General features: G+C 42.0%; 1 protein-coding gene across 6 annotated transcripts in view; it reads right to left on the bottom strand.

The window, feature by feature from the left end:
- Positions 1-20,822, bottom strand: part of ank3b (ankyrin 3b) — a 174,964-nt gene that overhangs the window by 91,331 nt on the left and 62,811 nt on the right. For 5 of the 6 annotated variants that reach the window (XM_049564428.1, XM_049564429.1, XM_049564430.1 and 2 more), the window contains exons 7-14: positions 19,453-19,476; positions 14,639-14,737; positions 11,630-11,728; positions 8,446-8,544; positions 8,102-8,299; positions 4,943-5,041; positions 1,943-2,041; positions 1,027-1,125 (exon numbers count right to left, since the gene is read on the bottom strand). In XM_049564428.1, coding sequence (XP_049420385.1) covers positions 1,027-1,125; positions 1,943-2,041; positions 4,943-5,041; positions 8,102-8,299; positions 8,446-8,544; positions 11,630-11,728; positions 14,639-14,737; positions 19,453-19,476 — 816 coding nt within the window. The remainder of the gene's footprint in view (positions 1-1,026; positions 1,126-1,942; positions 2,042-4,942; positions 5,042-8,101; positions 8,300-8,445; positions 8,545-11,629; positions 11,729-14,638; positions 14,738-19,452; positions 19,477-20,822) is intronic. The other variant, XM_049564433.1, reaches the window with a different exon arrangement.

The raw sequence follows: 20,822 nt of genomic DNA, 5'->3' as shown, positions 1-20,822 counted from the left end.
GGCAGGGACATCATAGGTGAAGGTGAAATACCCGACACTGAGCGAAACGGGAAGTAAGAAGAAGCAAGGCTACACTGCAGTGACACTGACAAGTTAAAGCAAACAAACAATTTAAACTGATAAAGACGACACAGCAGCTGAGGGAGAAATGTCACTGGACGTAAGTGTCGAATCGGATAATAAAAGTAAATCAATTTAAAATATTTACACAACTTGAAATAAAAATTGCTGATAAATATATCTGATATGTTGAGTAGAGGCTTTGCTGTTGTGGCTCAAAATGGGTTCGATGTGTTTTCTATTTAGAAGCAGAGGTGGAAGAAGTACTCATGGGCTGGTTACACAAAATGCCTTAAGTTAAGATTTTCCTTAAAGTCCATGTTAAGGCTTTCTTAGAATGAAATCAGTTGCACAAAACACATCTTTTCCTTCAGGTTTCCTTAAAATGTTCACTTAAGTATTTAAGGTTTTCTTCTTATCTTGGTCTTACACTTAAGGAGTCCCTTAAAGTTAGTTACACCATTACACAAAAGACTTTACGAATCACAAGATGGAGAGCAAGCAAACTAATGGTTTTAATGGAAACTAGTATTTTACCAATTTGAACTCTATTTCAATGCAGTAAATGCCTTAACATTTTTACTTTACTCAGGAATTTAAGGGATTCTGTGAAGCACCCTTAGGTAAGTCCCTCAACATCAGGGAAATTATGAATCTAAGTATATCAAGTGTCAAACATACAAGAGAAAACTTGAGGTGTTTTAAGCAACTGGCTCCAGATCTTTAACTTAAGTAAAAGTAGCAATACTACCGTTAAGTGGGTAGGTGTAATAAGGTAAGGCTTTTTTTGTTTCTTTTTCTGAAACATGCAGTGAACAATTTCATATGGCTCTCATGATGTACTAATTTATCGTTGCAGCTCTGGAACACGTTTAGCAAAGTAGTGCTCGTCCTTGAGTAAATGTACTTGATTACATTCAAACACTGTTTAGACAGATGATAATTCCCTGCAGTCATGTGGTCTACCTTGGCCTTGGCATCGACTCGTGCTCCGTTCTGGATCAGATATCGGACCACGTTTGACTGTCCGGCTCTCGCTGCCATGTGGAGCGCCGTCTCCCCTCTCTGCAACACACACACACACACACACACACACACACACACACACACAGAACAAGGGGTTGATAGTTGATCCAAAGTTTTGTTTCCTCTCTGCCCTCCTTCCTCATGTAAACTCTCTCTCTGTTTTAATGGGACACAGAGACGGAGAGAGAGAAGGAGACCCCCTTCCTCTCCACACCCATCTCACCATAATGACGTCCCATAATGCTCCGTTTCTACGGTAACCTGGCCACAGACACGGCGTGGGCGACCAAATAGTTGGGGTTGAAGAGTTGAACGTGCAGCTCTGTTTCCCCTCTCTGTTTGCTCCTCACTTCTTTCTCTTTCAACTCGTCCTCCACCTTCCCCTCTCTGTCTCTTTTCCTCCTCTTCCTCCTTTAATCTAAGAGTAAGCGCTCGTAGCTCCTATAGAGGAGTGTTTATGAATCCTCTCCCTACGTACACATGGCATTAATAGACTTCCTCTCCTTCCTGGGTGACAGAGGTTTTCTCCTCAGAGGACTCTGTGTTTGACTGTATCAGTCTGTCTCTGTCTGTGAAATCTTCTGTAACACATCATCCTCATTTAGGTATCAAAATGTGATTTGGACTCATGTTTATGGCCTCCTGTTGAATTTGAGTCAAGGCAAGTTTATTGCTAAGCACCATTCAGACACAAAGTGCAGCACAGGGGCTCAGATATAAGTGCAGCACTTGAATACATTTATTGTTCTTATCTACTTTCACACGCTGTGCTTTACAGGAGAGAGACTGAAAATGTCCTTTAGGGGGAACAAGAAGGACTCGAGGGAGATGGAAACAAAGAGGAGACAGAACTCACCACATTGCTCGTGTTGGGGGAAGCCCCGTGGCTGATCAGCTGGTGCACGATGTTGTCGTGTCCCATAAATGCTGCAACATGGATCGGAGTCAGACCGGACTGCACGGGGAAGAGACACAGAGGAGAGGGGATATTCATGAATTAATAATAATAATAATAATAATAACTGTGTAAAATCACAAACCTATTGCTTATAAACAAACATCGAACTCTATTAGGAGCTGTGTCTTGTCAAAATAAATCCAAACCTATATGACTGGACCATGTGTGACTTTAATTTGAAAGGGCAGACACAGGAAGTGTCCACTCTCAGCAGTCAGACAGGAGTCAGGTTAATTTCCAGGGCTGGTACCTGCGGTTATTCCACAGGCTAGTTAATAACATGTCGGGCAGGAAATCCAAAGTGTGGGATCATTTTGAGAAGGTGAAGGACGAACCCAAGGTGATATGTAAACTCATCTTCATTGGTCGACTACAAACATGACGTATCATCTGAAACATGGAAGTAGCTACATGCCCATTAGCCCACAGCGTCATTAACAGGCGGCTCGCTCAGTGTGTGACGTGCACTTGGAGATAAAATATAGGCCTATATTAATGAAGGTTCATTAGTACGGTTTGTATTTCTCTGTAATGTAGCACAGTGTTAACAATGTTACTGATACTATTCTTTCTCACACCTTCAACTCAAACCACCAAAATATATCATTTAATAATTACATTAATATCGTAAACATGCGGGCAACTAGTCGACTAATGGCCCTAAATGACGACTATTGGTCGACTAGGAAAATTCTTAGTCGAGGGCAGCCCTAGTGTGAGAATCAATAGCAGTGTGACAATACTTAGTCGTGACTAAAAGTCCTGCATTCTGAATAATACTATTATCGACAATTTATTAACACAGAAGCAGATATTTCACAATTAAAGCTGGTGAGAGAGGAGGAGTTGTGTGAAAGTTCGCAAACAGATGTTCTGACATAGTTTTGCTGTTGTTAAACACAGACCCCCATGACTTCAGTTAATGAAGACTGATTCTTCGTTCACCGTGGAGGTATGTGAGAAACACTCAAGGCAACACATGATGAGCAGGTTGAGCATTCTTTTAAAGCAGCGGTCGGCAACCTTTACTATTACAAGGACCATTATTGGCCAAAAAAAGAAGAAAAAAAAATCTGTCTGGAGCCGCAAAACATATTTGATTAAAGCTAACAGCGTATTAAGTCTAAATTAGCCCATCAATATTACCAATAAGTCTAAATGACCAGTCATTAATATGATTTACTACAAGGTGGCGACTCTGCAGTGGGATTTTTGTAATTATTTGGTACTTCAACTTTACGGCATTGGTGGTGAAAGCAAATTAATCTTAAAACAAGACTTTTCCATTTTTGGATTTGGTTTCCATTAGCATTGTACCGATACTGATACCAGTATTGGAAATGCCTCCGATACTGCCTAAAATGCGGTATCGGGTATCAGCGAGTACAGCCTATGACCAATCCGATACCATGTAATGCCTCACGTCATTACGCATACGCATGCTACAGGCAAACGAAATGGAAACAGAGCGGAGTTTAAAAAGCATTCTACTGTAGCCTTTAAAATGTCTTTTTTACTAAATTGTGTGGCTGCACTTTAACCTGTGTCTTGATCTGTGTCAACACTGGATAATAATAATAATAATAAAAAAAAGTTTTATGGCATTCATTCTACTATTATGTATTTATTTCTTAATTTTTTACATAGAGTTTTAGGAGTTGAGACATACAACAATTCATGTCCCATCCATTTTTATTTTATGCGCTGGTATTGGATTGGTACTCGGTATCGGCAGATACATAACGTTCAGGGATCGGAATCGGTATCGGGAAGGAAAAAGTGGTATCGGTACATGTCTAGTTTCCATAGCTAGCCTATTCTCGGAACCCATCGGCTGTATTCAGCGTCTGACTGTCGGCGATACAGCCTCTGGGGGCAGATCCCCGATTTTTTGGCATTCTGGTTTGATTTTGGCGGAGGAGGCGAATTTCTGTTTCCGACTTCTGTTGATATATAAGTAAATATGCTGAACCACTGCGATGGATTCAGAGTTTGCAGTGACGCCAATTATGTTCCGCCTCGTTAGTTCACCGCACGGACCATTTAACCTGGCAACAAATGCAGCCGACTCAAACGTGATTGGTCAATATCACGCGGACTATAAACAGCCTACAACCGGAAACCAGGGCTCTTCCGCTCTTCTTCTGGAGGCAAGATCTCCGGGGTTTGCCTACAGACTCTACATTCACTGAATGTAGAGTCTGTATATACAGACTATAGCTAGCCTATCCTAGAGGGACTCCAGGCGAACCACAGTAGATGTATGACGCACATTTTAGTTGATAAAACCTTAGAACATTTTTAATTCAATATACAGGCTACACATTTTTACAGCTGTAGAATGCAGTAATCACTTCAGGCCTACAACACTGACAAAAGAAAATCTGAATGTTTAAAAAAATAACCGCCACAGGGAGCCACTGGAGAGGGTCTAAAGAGCCGCATGTGACACCAGAGCTGCGAGTTGCCCGTTGCTGTTTTAACAGAAGACAGAACATGAGATTGCTGCACTTGAAAAAAGTTATCTTATTCAAGACATGTCCGGTCTGTTTAAAGAATTTAAATCATCTCACAGGAATGTCAGGTTCTTTATGAAGAAAATAAAACTTTAAGGAACCCATTGCGGATGAAAAATACGTGCAGCGTGTGCAAGAATAGCTGAATTTTCCTCTGAAATGTGGCAGAGTTTAAGTAGCAGGCGATTTAAACACACAAGTGAAGTACAAGTATGTTGAAACAGCATGTAAGTACAGTTACTGAGTGTACTCGGTGACTTTTCTCACTGCGGGTGAATCATTATAAAACTCTGCTTTTATTTTCAATATCTTTATTTTTTTTTTATTGCTGTAAAATCTCATTACACACACACACACACACACACACACTCTCTACACCTACCTCAGTGACCGCCTGTATCGACGCTCCATGCTTCAGAAGCAGCTCCATCACCTTGACTCTGTTTTTCTTGCAGGCGATGTGCAGGGGAGTGAAACCATTCTAACAAACACAAACAATCAAAACAAAAACATTTTCAGGTGTAAAAATAGTCCCCAAACTTCCCTGTGTGTCTCTGCAGGTCTGTGCTGAGCTGGCAGAAGATAAGTCTGGAGCAGCGAATGGAAAACACAGTACAGAGCGGGACCTTCTTTACTTTCCCCTCTTTCTTTCTTTCACTTTTTCTCCTCTCACCCGCTGCATGCAAACCAGACAAGCATGTGTGGAAATAATTGACTCGACTCGGAGCTGTAAAGAAAAAAGTATGCTGTACTGAAATAGATACTTTTCTTTACAACTCACTCTTCCCTCGCCAACACGTCCACTCTGCCCCCTCCCTCCCTGCGTCTCTGACTCGCTCCACTTTGAGGTTTCTGGCTCGATCCTATGACTTCATTTTCCTCTCCGTGTCCTTTTTTTCCCCTTCTCATTCTCTCTGGCTATAAAGTCCCACTGCTCTAACCACACCCAGACTTCTCCCATTACAGAACAGAGATGGTTGTCTTACACCAAGACACTGGCTCAGGTTTAAAGTTAAGTCTCCTTGTCTGCTTCCTTCATTCATTTCCTTCCTGTGTCCTCTCCTCTCCATTAAAATCCCTACTTTCTCTCTTTTTGTCGTCAACAAACACGGTGTAGAAATAACGAGGGAGGTGAAGGAGAAAGGAAAGAGAGGAGGAAGAGAGGAGATGAAAGACTTGAAAGGAAGGAAGACATATTTGGTGGGTTGGGAGGTTAAATCATCAGGACCTGACTGCAACACCTCCACACGACGGACACAACTCTTTACAACGCTGCAGCTTCAGCTCAAATTCATCTATTCTACACTTCAACTCTGGAGAAAATATAAATACTTTTCAATTACTCTCCTCTGTAAAGTCCCTTTAAACTTTTCTGTTAAAGTCAATCTTACAAGGTCGGACCTGGAAACATTTCTACAAAGCTACATAAGCACAACGTGAGGACACACACAGAGAGAGATCGAATACTCTTCTGTACTCTGTCCTCATAAGCCCTGTTTCCAACAAACACTTTCAGTATGGCACCTTTGGAACCAAAAGCAACCCTTCAGACATGGTACCAAGTAGTTGATAGATTTTTTTGAGCCTCACACCCCCCACGAAATTATCTAGATTTGATCTATTTGGTCCGATAACATTTTAAAAATCTATTATCTCCATTTAAGTTAGAAGAACGCTAAACCGGAAGTAGCTGCTCGGCAGGCGGCAGTCTCTAGTGTGCCTGCTCTGTGGGCCCAGCGATGCAAGGGATCTGGGTAATTATATACCTGGAAGCTTTTCTGTTCTGGCGTCGTGCACCACTGAGCAACTTTCATACATCCATGCATTTAAAACGATGACTTACAACTTGTGGAGCTTTGCGCCTAACGCAACAAGAGTGATGAAGTCATTTTTGGCTTGTGCGCCCTCACGTCTGGTAAATGACAACATAAACCTAGCTTAGTGAAGAGAGATGGCTGCAGCTGATGTGGAACTTTCTGTTTTCAAATTCTGATGGCAAAAGGCAGCACCGCTCATCTCTGCACACTGTAGTCTGTTTACATTTGTCTGTTGCTCAGCGCTGTGTCAGCTTTCCTTGCTCTGATTGGTTGTAGGTCCATGTACGGCCGTTGACAGCACCCCTTGGGAAATCAAACATGAACTGAAGCCCTGTTTCTACCAAGCAGTACGGTTCAGTTCAGTGCGTTTTTTTTTTCATTCCCAATGTGAAAAGTTGTGGATGGTACCAATGGAACCGTTCTGTACCGTCCCCATGTTTGGTCCCCCCTCTGTTGGGGTACCTAGCACACAGATCTGGTACTAAAAGGTGGAGCTGTGAACACTGCAGTCTGATTGGTCAGTAGAGGACGGTCACTCTGCTCAGGGCTGAGTTGTGTCTGGTTTTGAGGCTCATGTAACCACTGTTCATACTGTGGAGAGTTTTATTAGTAAACTATAAAGGATGTTTTGCAAAGTTAATTCACTGGGCCGACTGCCACCAACTTTTAAGGTGGAACGTTAACTTGTAATGTTACTCAATGTATGAGTTGACAACGTGAATCCATCAGCACACCTTAAATTTCACTGCGACAACTTTGACCATCACTTTAGTTTTTATTGTCTCTCTTACTAATGAGCGGATCTTCAAGCTTTTATATATATTAATTTTGACCTGGTTATGTGAACTGCATATATTCTAATCCTCACTTGATGGAGTGTCGTTCCTGTGGGCTCCAGCAACACTAAACCCCTGAGCTTGCCTGAGAAGGACTAAATGCACAAACCTGCTATTTTTAAATATCCCATGCAGAGAGACTCTCACTGCAGCCTGTTTCATTTTGTTCTGGAAATGCCGGCGTGCAGCCTCGTTCTGTGGATGATAAACAAGGTGCAGGCTTCCATCTGTGTCACCGGGAATGAGGAAATAAAGCGAGTGCTTGACGAAGCAGTGAGTGACAACAACCCCGCCCACATTTAAGGGTACTGCGTAGGGTCCAGGTACCATGTCTGAAGGGTTACTTTTGGTTCCAAAGGTACCATGCCCAAAGTATTTGGTGGAAACGGGGCTTTAGACACTCCAGACCAAATCCAGGCTAATTCATAGTGAGAAAGAAATACAATCTGTTTAATTAAACAGGAAATACTTTGAATGTGGCTCTTCTCACGCCACACTGCTGTATAAAACTGTGATTTTTTTTTTCACCTTTCAAAAAAGGACGAAATGGACAATAAGAAATCCTTACAGACTACAAAAGTCTAACCATCAGTCTCCGTAAACCTTATCCAGCAAATATCCAGCAAAAAGTTTAACAGGCTGGGTGAGACTTCACCTCATCAGCAGCTGTTACCTCACTGTACGTGTCTATCCTTACGCCACCTTATTCCGTTCTCTCTTTGCCTCATGTCTCAGTTTCCTTAAACTTTCTGCGTCTCTCGATCAGACTAAGTAACTGTTTGATTTTAACCTCCCTCCTCTTTCTTTCCACACATTATAACAGATTCCTGAGTCTATTTCTGCAGCTACAGAGGACCAGCTGTTTCTCCTCCATGCTTTCATCCTCACCAGTGCCTTGGCATTGGGGTTGGCCTTCTTGTCCACGATCACCTTCGCCACCTTGTAGTGCCCACAGTGTGCGGCCACGTGCAGCGCCGTCAGGTAGTCGTTGGTCACATCGTCCACAGGCACCTCGTGGTGCAGAAGCAGCTGGACGCAGTTGAGATGGTCGCCCTGCGTCGCCATGTGGAGCGGAGACAAACCGTTCTGGAGGGAAGAAGGAAGTTAATAGAAGCTGTGACGGGCAGACATGAGCAGAACAATGGACTCATTTTCACTGTTTGTTTGTTAGAGCAGATACGGCAGTGAGAAGAAGTGCGAGAATATAAAGAGAATAAAGGTTGGAGGTGTACCTTTGTCTTTGACAGTATTGGAGCTCCTCTGTCCAGCAGCATCTCCACCACCTGCTCATGTCCGCTCCTCGCTCCACAGTGCAGAGGAGTCAGACCATCCTGGGAACAAACAGAGCAGGTACAGTGAACCTCAAACCATCACCAGCACTGTCCCTCAGCAGTGCAATGAATCACAGGTTAGTACAGCTGTGGGGTGATTTTAGTGATATTGATAATTTCATTTGAAAGATTAAATGTCCGTCTACAGGTGGAGAAAATTCCTGACCTAAAAAGTGGTGGACAAAAGGAGCTGCGTTTGACACCTTAGAGATGATGATATATTATAGGTACTGTATGTGCCTGTATCAGAAGATAAATCGACCAGGCTTCAGCTTTAAACAGAAAAGCTGGTGTTTTGGAGAGTTCTTTTGCTCAGATGCACGCATGAAGCAGATTGGAGGTTTTAAATTTATAGTCGGGAATATTCTTTATTCAATCTGTCTTTTGCAACCCAACTTTACAAAAGTACAGCACAATAATATTTACATCAATTAAAAAATGTTGGTTTCTGTGTGCATGTTTACAGCGACAGATTGGCCATCTGGAAAATACGCAAATACCAGAAGGCCTGTACGACTACGGGCCACTCAGAATCATCCCCCCATCCATCATCAATGCCTTCATAAAAACATTGTAATGATTTCTTCTTTAACGATTTTTAACTCAAAAACTTACTGCATGCATGAAGCTCAATTTTCCCCCATGATCCCCTCGATGTAAAGTAGCGATTGGAAAGGACAAGCGATGGCGGAAACCAGAAACTGAGCAGGTATGAAATTTAACAGCATTGCAAGGCTAAAAGGAAATGGATTGTGAATCGGACCGAAGAAAGCTCAGCTGGTTGAGGGTGAAAAATTAGCAATAATAGCAGATGTACTCTTAAAGACAGTCACCACCCAGGGTTCAGGTGTAGCTAGCGACAGTGCTGCTTCAGCTAGCTGCGCTAATGTTAGCCTGGGCAACAACACGGACATCGCAGTGACAGACGACAGAGCAGACAAGAGGTAGAGACAGAGGAATCAGAATTGGACACTGGACAAGTCACACAACAGGTGCAAATGTCAGGGACTGTAGGGATTACAGTGTGTGTCGTTTGAGTGGGTGTTCTGTGTTGCAAATTTCTGCGTAGTGATGGGCAAAAATTAACGAACAAATCTTTTTGAACAACTCTTTTAAGTGTCCGGTATATAAGGTCAGCTAGCCGAACATCCGAGTGCTTGTGAATCCCCAACTTTTGTCACTCTGTTACTGTAGGTTACTGATCACACTGCCTTCTACTGCGAGTGAATGAGAAGAAGAAGAAGACATCTGACTATATACAGTAATAATGAAAACTCTGTGTGTGTGTGTCTGTTCCACGTTTTTCTCCTCACTGACTTGGTCAATCCATGTGAAATTTGGCACAGTGGTAGAGGGTCATGGGAGGATGTGAATGAAGCAATATTACATCAATTGGCCAAAGGGGGGCGCTATAGCAACCGAATGAAATTGCAAACTTTGAATGGGCATATCTCATGCCCCGTATGTGGTAGAGACATGAAACTTTGCACAGAGATGCCTCTCCTCATGAGGAACACATTTGCCTCAAGAACCCATAACTTCCGCTTATATAGATTTTCTGCCACTTTGAATTTTTTGAAAAACACTTCAAATGGATCTCTTCCTAGGAAGTTTGAGCGATCTGCATGAAACTGGGTGAACATAATCTAGGGACCAATATCTAAAGTTCCCTCTTGGCAAAAGTTGGAAAACTTACTAAAACTGAGCTTCTATAAGGCAATGAATATTGCGGAGGGCGTGGCTCATCACATAAAGGTGTATAACATCTCAAGGGTTTCACCATCACCACGCAACTTTGTAGGCATATGACCACACATAATCTGAGGGGACCCCTCCATTATTGACCCCATCAAACAAAATGGGGGCGCTAGAGAGCTCATTTCTTATCTAGGCCTAACCGCCATATGGATTTTTACTAAACTTGGTAGATATGTAGAACAGGACGCCTCAAGGTGACTGGAGAAATTTAACTCTAATTGGCAACTGGGTGGCGCTGTAACAACAGAAAAATGCTTAAAAATGGCTAAAATGCGACCGATCGCTGTGGCTCCCCCTGTGGACCAATGTTGTTGTTTTTCAATTTTTTGGTAGCCTCGCGTCACCAGGCTCTTCACGTAAGGCGAAGAGCCTGGTTTCTATTCACTCAGAATTTTTTCTGGATTCTGGTTCTGGTCTAGAGAGCGGATGCAGAATTCACCAAATTCACCAAAGTAAAAGTGTTCACAAAAAAAAAATACTTTAAATTCTGGCGCACCATCAATTTGGGGTGATGAGGGGTGTAAGAAAATCGATTAACTTCATGGCTTGGGGCTTTTCTTGTAAATTATATTCTTTAAATTAAAAAGTTTCACCGCATTTTTATTAGCTTGGTGCTTTTATTTTGACAGAAAGGCGCATCCATCGAATTCCGGATCCTGTCTCACTCGCCCTGGTTCCGGTTCCTTACCAAAACGGCCACTAACGGCCCCAAACTAAACTTTTGGTATGACTAAGTCATGGTATGGTATGCTGTACATAATCACGGAAACTGTCAGTGAGTCATTCTGTCTGTCCCACGTTTTTCTACTCACTGACGTGATCAATCTATGTGAAACTGCACATAGGCATTGAGGACTGGCATAGGTAGAAGGTGACAAAGCTACCAATGGGTATGGACTAATACTCTATTCATCCTCAAATCCATTTTTCTCACTCTGTTGTCATATACACACAGGCCCGAAATACACACACATGCTAGTAAACTGGCACCTCTCCAGCTACGTGGATGTGGACTTGGACCGGTGACCCTCCAGTTCCCAACCCAGGTCCCTATGGACTGAGCTACTGCCACCTCCTAGATGCATTTGAATCAGACTTGAGTTCAGACAGCCTCACAGCTACGCTCATTGAACAACACAGAATGAGCTGTTCTTGCTAGGTGAAAGTATTCTGCTTTGTATTTCTGCATTCTATTCACTGTTTGGTTTTATCTCTCGCTCTTCACGTTAACATTTCAGTGGGGTGCGTGTGGGGTATTGTGTCTTCTTGTGAAAACAGAGCCGGTCTGTTGCAAATGCCAGGGCTGCTCTCTGATCTGCGTGCTTACCTTGGTCCGTGCATCTATCTTGGCTCCTCTCTCCAGCAGCAGTCGCACCATGTTGCTGTTCCCACGTTTGGATGCTACGTGCAGCGGTGTGATGTCATTCTGCGGAGAAAGAAAAGCACCATTTCATCATTCAGCCACAGAGAAAAGACGACTCAGACCCTCATAAGCCCAGTTTAGGTTGTTATTTAAAGAAAAGGGGAACAACACACAGCACATCCTAACTCAGTGCACATATTATCAGGTAATGAAACTGTGCATACAAATAGCTACAATTACACAATCTGTGAATACATTTCCACTGAAAATGAAGCGGTCCAACACATTCAGACAGCCTGTCTGTGCCTGCAGCATTTAATACATCTGACTTGTCTGTAATTTGCAGCTAGAGGGAAAAGGCTTTATTTGACAGTGTAGGAGGAAAATGGATAAATATCCCCCTCTAGGGGAAAATAACCACTCCAACAGCTGCAGCTGCACAGTTACGTGCTTTAATCGTTTTCTTGCTTTCTTGGTTTTCCCTGGGTCCCTCTATGAGGCTAAACAAGAGGAGGATTTAATGGGACACTGTGCACTGTGGAGAACGGAGCATTTAACATGGTCTGATAGCTATTTCATCATTAAATCATCTGAATGACTTTCATGTCTTTGAAGTAATGTCACCAGAACATATCATCTGCACAGTTATGTGCAGTAACTGGTTGGTGGTTATTCCAGTTTCATGCCTTTAAAGTCTACTTGAACAAATGAAATGACCTTTCCTGCTTCCCAGCCCTGTCTCAGACACTCAGCCCTTTAGATACTTTTTAGGGCATTTTGCTTTTGTTTCATAGGAAAGAGGGGGGTGACATGCAGCACAAGGCCCTTGGGTTGGAATCGAATCTACAGCCGCTGACACAATGACACAGCCTTTGTACGTGAGCTAGTGGACGTCCAAGAGTTTATTTCTTCTAAAAAAGTTCAGTAACTTCCTAAAACAGCCGGGTTTACTGTCTCTGTCATGCAGCTGTCTGTTAGTCACTCACTCTACAGCAGGAAACAGCACTTCAAAATAAAAGCTCTGTGCTGGAAATTCTCTGCACTTCAAAATAAAGTGTGTTTTTTTTTTTTACATAGTTGATACATTTGCAAGTCACTTGCCATCTATTCAGAATGAACCCATGACCAGGGGTGCTGCCAGGGATTTTGGGCCCCATGAAAAGAATTTTTACTGGGCCCTATACACAGCTGGCCGGGAGGCCGCTGAAATTTTTTTATGCTATTTTACATAAAACTATGCATTTTGATGGTATTTTTGACTATCGTTCCCACATTTGTGAAAAAAGAACAATCTCTTCCTCCACTTCCACATTCCTCCCTGACAAACTTGAAGAGGATCCTGGACCTGACTCTGGAGAGTGCACGTTATAGGGCTGACCCAAAAATTCGAAGCTTCGAAGCTTCGTTCGATGGCACGGGATTCGATTGTGAAAAAAAAAATCGAATATTTCTCCCATTTTTTGGGGGGGACCATGAACGCAACACCATCCCCGAAAAGGAAATAGAAAGCCTGACGTGCAATGAATGGAGACCTATTATCCTGCTTGAACACAGACGACTAAATTCTTTCAACAATGTGACTCAAAATAATGATAAAATAAGATTTTATTGATGTAAAATAATATGCTGATGGTGACATTTTCCACCGGTCTGCTGCACTCTGAGTCTGGTGTCAGTGACACATGCTGCTCTGAGTTGCGCATCTGTCTGCTTACGCTGCAGTGCACGCAGAGGGTTTTAATTTTTAGCGTTAAATCAAAAGTTAAACACTACTTACCAGCAACCAGAAGTGTTTTTTCGTTTGTGAATATTTTTATCTTAATTCTGGGGTTGCAAGAAACTACCTTTTTGCCATAATTTTTAAGTTAATAGTTAGTTTTCGCTCAGCAAAAAAAAAAAAAAGTTTGCTTGCTCATCCCAAACTAAAAATGATCACCTTCTTCTGAATATTAACTTTGTCCCTGGTCTATGAGCTGCTTAATGCTGGTTAATGTTTCCAAAACAAATAGTGTAAATAAAATATATTTGTGATTATAAGTTAGTTAATAACTTAGTGTCATATTATTTTTTGTCAGTATTATAATTTTATTAGGGGCCTCTCTGGGCCCCTCTTAATCATGAGCCCCTAGAATCCTTCTCCCCCTTTTCGGCGCCCCAGCCCGTGACCCACCAGTTGGGAACCATTGGCCTAAATTTAACCAGTGCAACCAACAAAGGAAACAAGCGCTAGCCAATCATAGGGAGCGTAGGGCGGGTCTCTTTTTCACTGTCCTAGGATTCGCAAATTTGCATCCCAGATTCATGAACTTTCGCTCTACTGCTAATAGCACTAGAGTGCTTCGATCAGCTGTTCCAAGGGTTGTCCCCACTTATCAACTCCTCGTTGCTCCATTTAACGCAACTCTCCTCTCTTTTGCTCTGATGTGAGTTACCTTCACGTGTCACTGGTGAAAGCTACGCAGTCACCAGCCACTATTGGAAGCAAGTTCTGTCAATAGCTATAGTTTGTAAAATGTCCTATCAGCACCAATTATCAGGCAAACCGATAAATCCCTTGACCTCTACTTTAACTAAAGCAGTTTTTAGTGTTGGGGTAAACCTGCTTAGTGAATCGACAACAAAATACAACAAAAAAATGCCTTCAAAGGTAAATCTCATTAGAATTTAATTTGCAAGTATTGACGAACATTGAATATTTGAGACACACCCAGTCTCCATGAACCCAGCATCCATTCCTGCAGTGTGTTGGATCATATAACACACAGACCACATGTATATGTGGCCTCCTGCAGACTGACGAGCACAGCTGTAGGATTACATGCGTCAGTACTGGATTCCTGCACACACACACACACACACACACACACACACACACACAACGTCCCGCCCTCTCATATGAGCGAGTGTCTGCAGCACTCACTTCAAAAGGTCTGTGCGAGTGTGTGTGTGCCATCTTTGAAGCGAAGTACCCACCCTCGCCTTGAAGTCCACAGCTGCCCCTCTGTTCAGCAGGAGTGTTGCTACGTTGATGTTGCCGTAGTGAGCCGCAATATGCAGGGGAGTGAAACCGCTCTGGGAGGACGAGAGACACACAGAGAGACGGGATCAGTTAGAAGATGGAGGAAACAAAGATACAAAGATTCTCAGCGAGCCACGAGCAAAGCATGATGGGGTAATAAACAGCAGGTTAGCCAGAAGCAGACGAGGGCTGAGCGGAGGTCAAACATGCTTTAAATGCTGGATTTTTCTTTTTATGATAAAATATATATTCTTATCTTTCTTGTGTAACAGTTACAGTGACGTTGTTGAAGTCAGGAGTTCAGGGAATTATAAATACAAGCAAACGTGAGCACATTAAGCTCCTGTCAAATGAAAACCATGCAACGGTTAATTTTAAATTAAATGTCCATTTAAGTTTAAGTTTCAATTCCATAAAAAAACAGACTCTTCTCTGATGTTCATCTGACAGGAAATACAGAGGCAAGACATGCAGGTGAGCATGCATCTGCATTGGTTAAGGGCAATCTAGATTTAAAGGAGCAGTGTGTAGGATTTAGAGGGATGTAGTGACATCTAGTGATGAGGAATGCAAACTGCAAAAAGCTGAAACATCTCCTGGTTAAAACTCCTTCAGTGTTCATTGTTCAGGAGGTTTTACTGAGAGATGAATTATCCGCAGAGGTCACTTCATTTAAACCAGTAAAAATAAAGCAGTTACACATTAAATATCAGTGTTTTTCTGGCACTATCTAGAGCCAGTGTGTGGTTTGTCCATTCTGGGCTACTGTAGAAACATGGCGGTGCAACATGGTGGACTCTGTAGACGAGGACCTGGTCCCTATGTAGATATGAACAGCTCATTCTAAGGTAACTAAAACACAATGATTCTTATTTTCAGGTGATCATACACTAAAGAAAACATACTAATCATAATATGTTCCATTTCTGCCGATATATCCCCCTAAATCATCACACTGGACCTTTAATGGGATGAACTAAAGTCTGCTTTTAAGAAACTGTTCAAAGGCCTTAACAACAGTTATGTAACGTTATGTAACACTGGCCCTGTTTACACCCGGTATTAAAATGCTTCCTGGGTGATGGGATCATAAGTCGACAGCCCTTAATACACATGTGAATGCACTCAATGCGTTCTGAATGTGTCTTAAGATCCGATCACTCAGACCAGTCTTTCAGCAGCGTGCACACAATGTGTCCACACGGAAATGTCCCCAGTGTAGGTGGAAGTAGGTACTCATACCAGATATAAACAGGGCCTTTGAGAGATCACAGTAACCAGCTTGGATCAATATAAAAACTCAAATTTAGCACAAAGCTTCTGAAAAATTTTGTATCCAAAAAACCTCATTTACTCAGATAATTTTTGACAGTTCAGTCTAAACTTATGAAAATTAGTTAAACTTCTTGTTCTATTACTTTTTCAAAACACCAAACAGGACCCATTAACATGTTAGTGATCATGTCATCAAAAGTAAAATCAAGGAGCTGTTCCATTTAATGCTGATTAAACTGCTCTCTGGGCACAGTGACAGTAATTATCTCAAAGAAGAGTCAGCACAATGTCAGACTCATGTTTGTTAAATAAATGCAATTAAATAAAATCTACTGGCATGCTAAAGCTCAGCTACTATCTCTATGACAGCTGAATGAGAGCCTCAGATGGTCACATGCACAGCCAGCGTTCATTTAGGTTAGACATGTACAGCATATACAACACTGAAGTAAGTTCAAACGTCATGACTGTGTGCATCACAAGCAATCACTCAAGCAATGTGAGGAACAAAAGCACTTTATCTAGCTGATAGATGTCACAAATGTTGTTGTAACTGCAGCAGGATCATATCAAAAAAAAAAGGGACGTCGTGGAGGAAACCTGTACTCGTATTTTCTGTAACAATTATTGATACAACTGCCAAAGACACTGAACCATCTACAGTAAATGAGGACAAAAACTTGGGTGACGGTTAGATGATATGGCACTCAGGAGCAACACATGCCAGTCGTTTTCTGGCCAAACCACAAACAGGAAATCATTTTTTGATCATTCAAAACCCACTTTTACAAAATGTTAGTTCTTCCGCTGAGATAAATTCTAGAAACAGGGGAAACAGCTAGTTAGCTTAGCCTAACATAAAGTCTAGAAACAAGGGGGAACAGCTAGTTGGCTTAGCCTAGCATAAAGTCTAGAAACAGGGGGAAACAGCTAGTTAGCTTAGCCTAGCATAAAGTCTAGAAACAGGGGGGAACAGCTAGTTAGCTTAGCCTAATGTAAAGTCTAGAAACAGGGGGGGACATCTAATTAGCTTAGCCTAGCATACAGTCTAGAAACGGGGGGGGCAGCTAGTTAGCCTAGCCTAGGATAAAGTCTAGAAACAGGGGATAACAGCTAGTTAGCTTAGCCTAGCATAAAGTCTAGAAACAGGGGGGAACAGCTAGTTAGCTTAGCCTAACGTAAAGTCTAGAAACAGGGGGAAACAGCTAGTTAGGGACCTCCAGGAGGTTGTTTCATGCTTTACGTATGGATTAAACAAACAAGTTATGTCGTGTACCACCTCTTCCTAACTGAATGCTAATGAATGCGTGAGCTAGCGACCATCAGATTGTTTCAGTGTTTCCCATTGTGTTAGCGAACACGCTAAGTGACGTGTCACTTGTTTGAAAAGCCGCTTGCCCTCGGTCTAGCATAGCTTCTGGCACCTCCAACCTATTTTCAGAGCAACAGCATACTGCTCGTAGGCTTGATCAGGGCTCCACAGGCTTCCTGAATGATGTTGGCGCACGTAGTTAATGCCCAATTTTTCATGCCAGAGTTTGCTCGCTCACTGTATGTTAAGAAGAGCTGTTAATTGGTGAGCTTTAGAGGCGCTGGTAAACAGATTTTGTTACCTTTTGGACAGAGCCAGGCTAACTATTCCACTCTGTTTCCAGGCTTTATGCTATGCTAAGCTAACTGACTGACTGCTGCATTTAGCTTCATATGAACCATACAGACATGAGAGTGGTGTCCATCTGTTCATCTAACTCTCGACAAGACAGCGAATAAGAGCATTTCCTAAAATGTAAAACTACTCCTTTCAAGCTAAGCAGTAGACCTACATCTTCATGGGGCCATGAAAATAATTATGTTTAAAATATCATGTAAAGACTAAGTACGTCCACATTATACACAGCTTGACTAGAAAGTTGGTAGGTAGATCCAGCAGTGGGCAGCAGGAAGTGAAGTCTTTCGAAAATGTACACAGAATACTTTTTATATTGAATCAGTAAATAATCATTGTGTTATACCCTCAGGTCGTCTGTGAACACAACAGCAGTAGCAGCAAGAGTAGGTCACTGCCATCTTTTTAATGTGACAAACACATCGACAAAAAGTGTTTTCTGTTTCAATTTTTCAATCGATTTCAGTGCAAACGAGGGTTTTTTTTCGCTGCAGCAGCTTTTTCTCTGGATAACTACCATATGCATACGGTAAATTCAGAGAACACCAGGCCTTGTTCCTTTACAAAGAACAGGTTTATTTCACCTGCTTCCCACTTAATGCAAACTCAAAACTCCCTCCATGTTTATCTGTCATCTTGATTAACAGTATTATGTACAATTTCCACAGCGCTGATTCATATTGAGTCGTGTGTCTCTTGTTTTCATTCACCTGTTAACTCCAGTCCTTTCACTTTGACATTTTCTTGATTGATGTTAAACTACCATTATTGCAACTCAGCCCTCCTGCTATGAAAAATGTTCAGCAAGTCTTATGTTTCAGTTAAAGCAGCTTAAAGGGATAGATCAGAAAACAAAAACAGTGATTTAACATTGCCGAACACAGGAGCTGCTGGTCTACCACGGCATCTATCAGTTAGTTTGTTTGTGTTATGTGCAACTCTGGTGTTTAAAAGGGTTCATTCAGATTCACCAAAGTCACATGGTAACACAACTTAATGAACATAGCAGTGGTGGACCAGCAGCTCCTGTGTTCTGCAAGGTAAAATTACTGTTTTTCTCAATGGAGTCTGGTGGCTTTGACAAGAACATAGATGGGGAACTAAAGCCGTTAATGCCTCCTCCGTCGGAACGTGCTGTCTGATGGCAAGGTAAAGCAGTGAAAATATTCTAAACATAGCATACGCTTAAACTGTTATTGATTTTTTTTTAAGTGACTGAAATATATTTTGTTGCTGCCCCCATCCACAGCAGTATATTGCTCAGCCTCTGTGGCAGTACTCCCGTCTGCTTCTCCAAAATGGGAGCATGCTGACCACCATCTACTGGGGTAAAACACTGAAGTACCCCACTTCAGAAAAGTCAAACTATCTCTTTAATATGGCTCCGGAAAAACAGAAAAGTAGAAAAGCTGGAATTAATGGATGAAACTGGAATTTACGTAAAAAAAAATAGAAACCAGAGCATCAAAATGGCGAGTATAACACAACTCTGTTGCTGCTGTGGAAATGTACATTATGCTGAATTTTCTATGTGAGTGTTGGCTTCAGGTAATCTCACCCCAAAATGGCTTCTGTGGTACACTTACAGTAATTCTACTGGTTTTTGTTTCATCTCTGCCTAAAAGCAGCAAGCCACTGGACGCACACAAAGCAAAAAGTCAAAATGCGATGCGGGTTTAAAAAACAGGCACACAGGTGAGCAAAAGCATTCATGCCAGCATTTAGCGCTCATGCTAGCAGACAGAAGGCTTTGGCTTTGCAATGGTGACCATGAGTGAGCAATGACAGGAAAGGAAGGAGAGAAGGAGAAGAGAAGACAAGATGTACCTCTGTTGTTCTATTCACCATCATCTAGAAGGGAAAAGGGGGGAAGCGGAAGGGTAACAAAAAGGAACGTATAGAGGGAGGAGGAGGAGGAGGAGGAGGAGAGAATGGAGTGGTTAGTGCACCACAACAACACCAACACCACAGTTGCACCAAGCTGTAGGATGGATATATGAGAACATGGCCGGAGATAATGACAGGAACTAAAAGGCAAACAGAGGTACACACAACTGGATGATGGACTGAGACTCTCCCTTATAGTCTGTTTCTTCTTCTGCACTGTGGTGGTAAATATATCTGCATTTTATTTTCAGCTACCAAAGACAAAAACTACACTTCTCTTTCCCTGCGTGGCACTGAGAGTGTGACACGTTTGGAGACTTTTATCAGGTATATAACCGCTTGTTGAAAGTTTGTCCTGCATAAAATACGTTCAGGACTTTTTGTTTTTTTGATAGGAACCAACAAAAAGCATCATAACATTCAGAATAAAAATACACCTAAAACAAAACATATTCCTAGCCCCATGATGCCATGAGTTAATTATGGAGACAACTTAAAATTTTTCGCTGACTGAACCGGTGTTTAGTTACAGTTAGCAATATGCTGCATGTGTACTTCTTTTTCTTAGAGATTTTTGAGGAAAAAGACGATGCAGGATGTAGGTTGAAAGCTCCATAGCCTTCCCTGAAATGTCACGGCGACGCAACCCTCCTGTCTGTGTTAGTAAGCTGAAACCATTTCCCTCAGTGGAAACAATGCTTATATTTACTTTAACTGCACAAATAAGAAACAATAAATTAAAAAGCCACAAAAATAGCATTTTAAGTGTTGTGTGTGATTTATCCTGGCTTCATATGAGCAGAGGAAATCTCCGCTCATCGCTAGGCTAATTTATATAATGTAAAATGCCATAGGGTCGTGCTAATAACGTTAGCATGTTGTATTGGTTTGGAAAACGTGTTTAGTATAAGACAGTTGTTTTGTTGGTGAACCTTGTGAGTTGGAATGGAGCCGAATTTTGTAACGTTACCTTTGTTACATGTTGCTGTTGTCTCTGGCTTTATATGAGTAGAGGAAATGTTCGCCAGCCACTAGGCTAATTTATACAATGTAAAATGCCATAGGCTTGTGCTAATAACGTTAGCATGTTGTATTTGTGGGGAAAATGTGTCCAGATAAAGACAAGTGTTTGTCTGTGAATGCTGCGAGTTATAGTGAAGCTGATTTGTGTACTTGTGTTTGAAACTGTCTCTATTAAGCCATGTTTAATGTGTGTTTAATGTGCATTTTGAATCAACTAAACTGTACAGCACTTCACAGAAACCCCGCCACCGACTAGTGTTTTGGAGGTGTAACTACAGAGTGACACA

Source organism: Epinephelus fuscoguttatus, linkage group LG20 (genome assembly GCF_011397635.1).
Source record: "Epinephelus fuscoguttatus linkage group LG20, E.fuscoguttatus.final_Chr_v1".
Classification (NCBI taxonomy): Eukaryota; Metazoa; Chordata; class Actinopteri; order Perciformes; family Serranidae; genus Epinephelus; species Epinephelus fuscoguttatus.
Note: the sequence above shows the minus strand (reverse complement) of the source record. Positions and strands in the feature narration are given on the sequence as shown.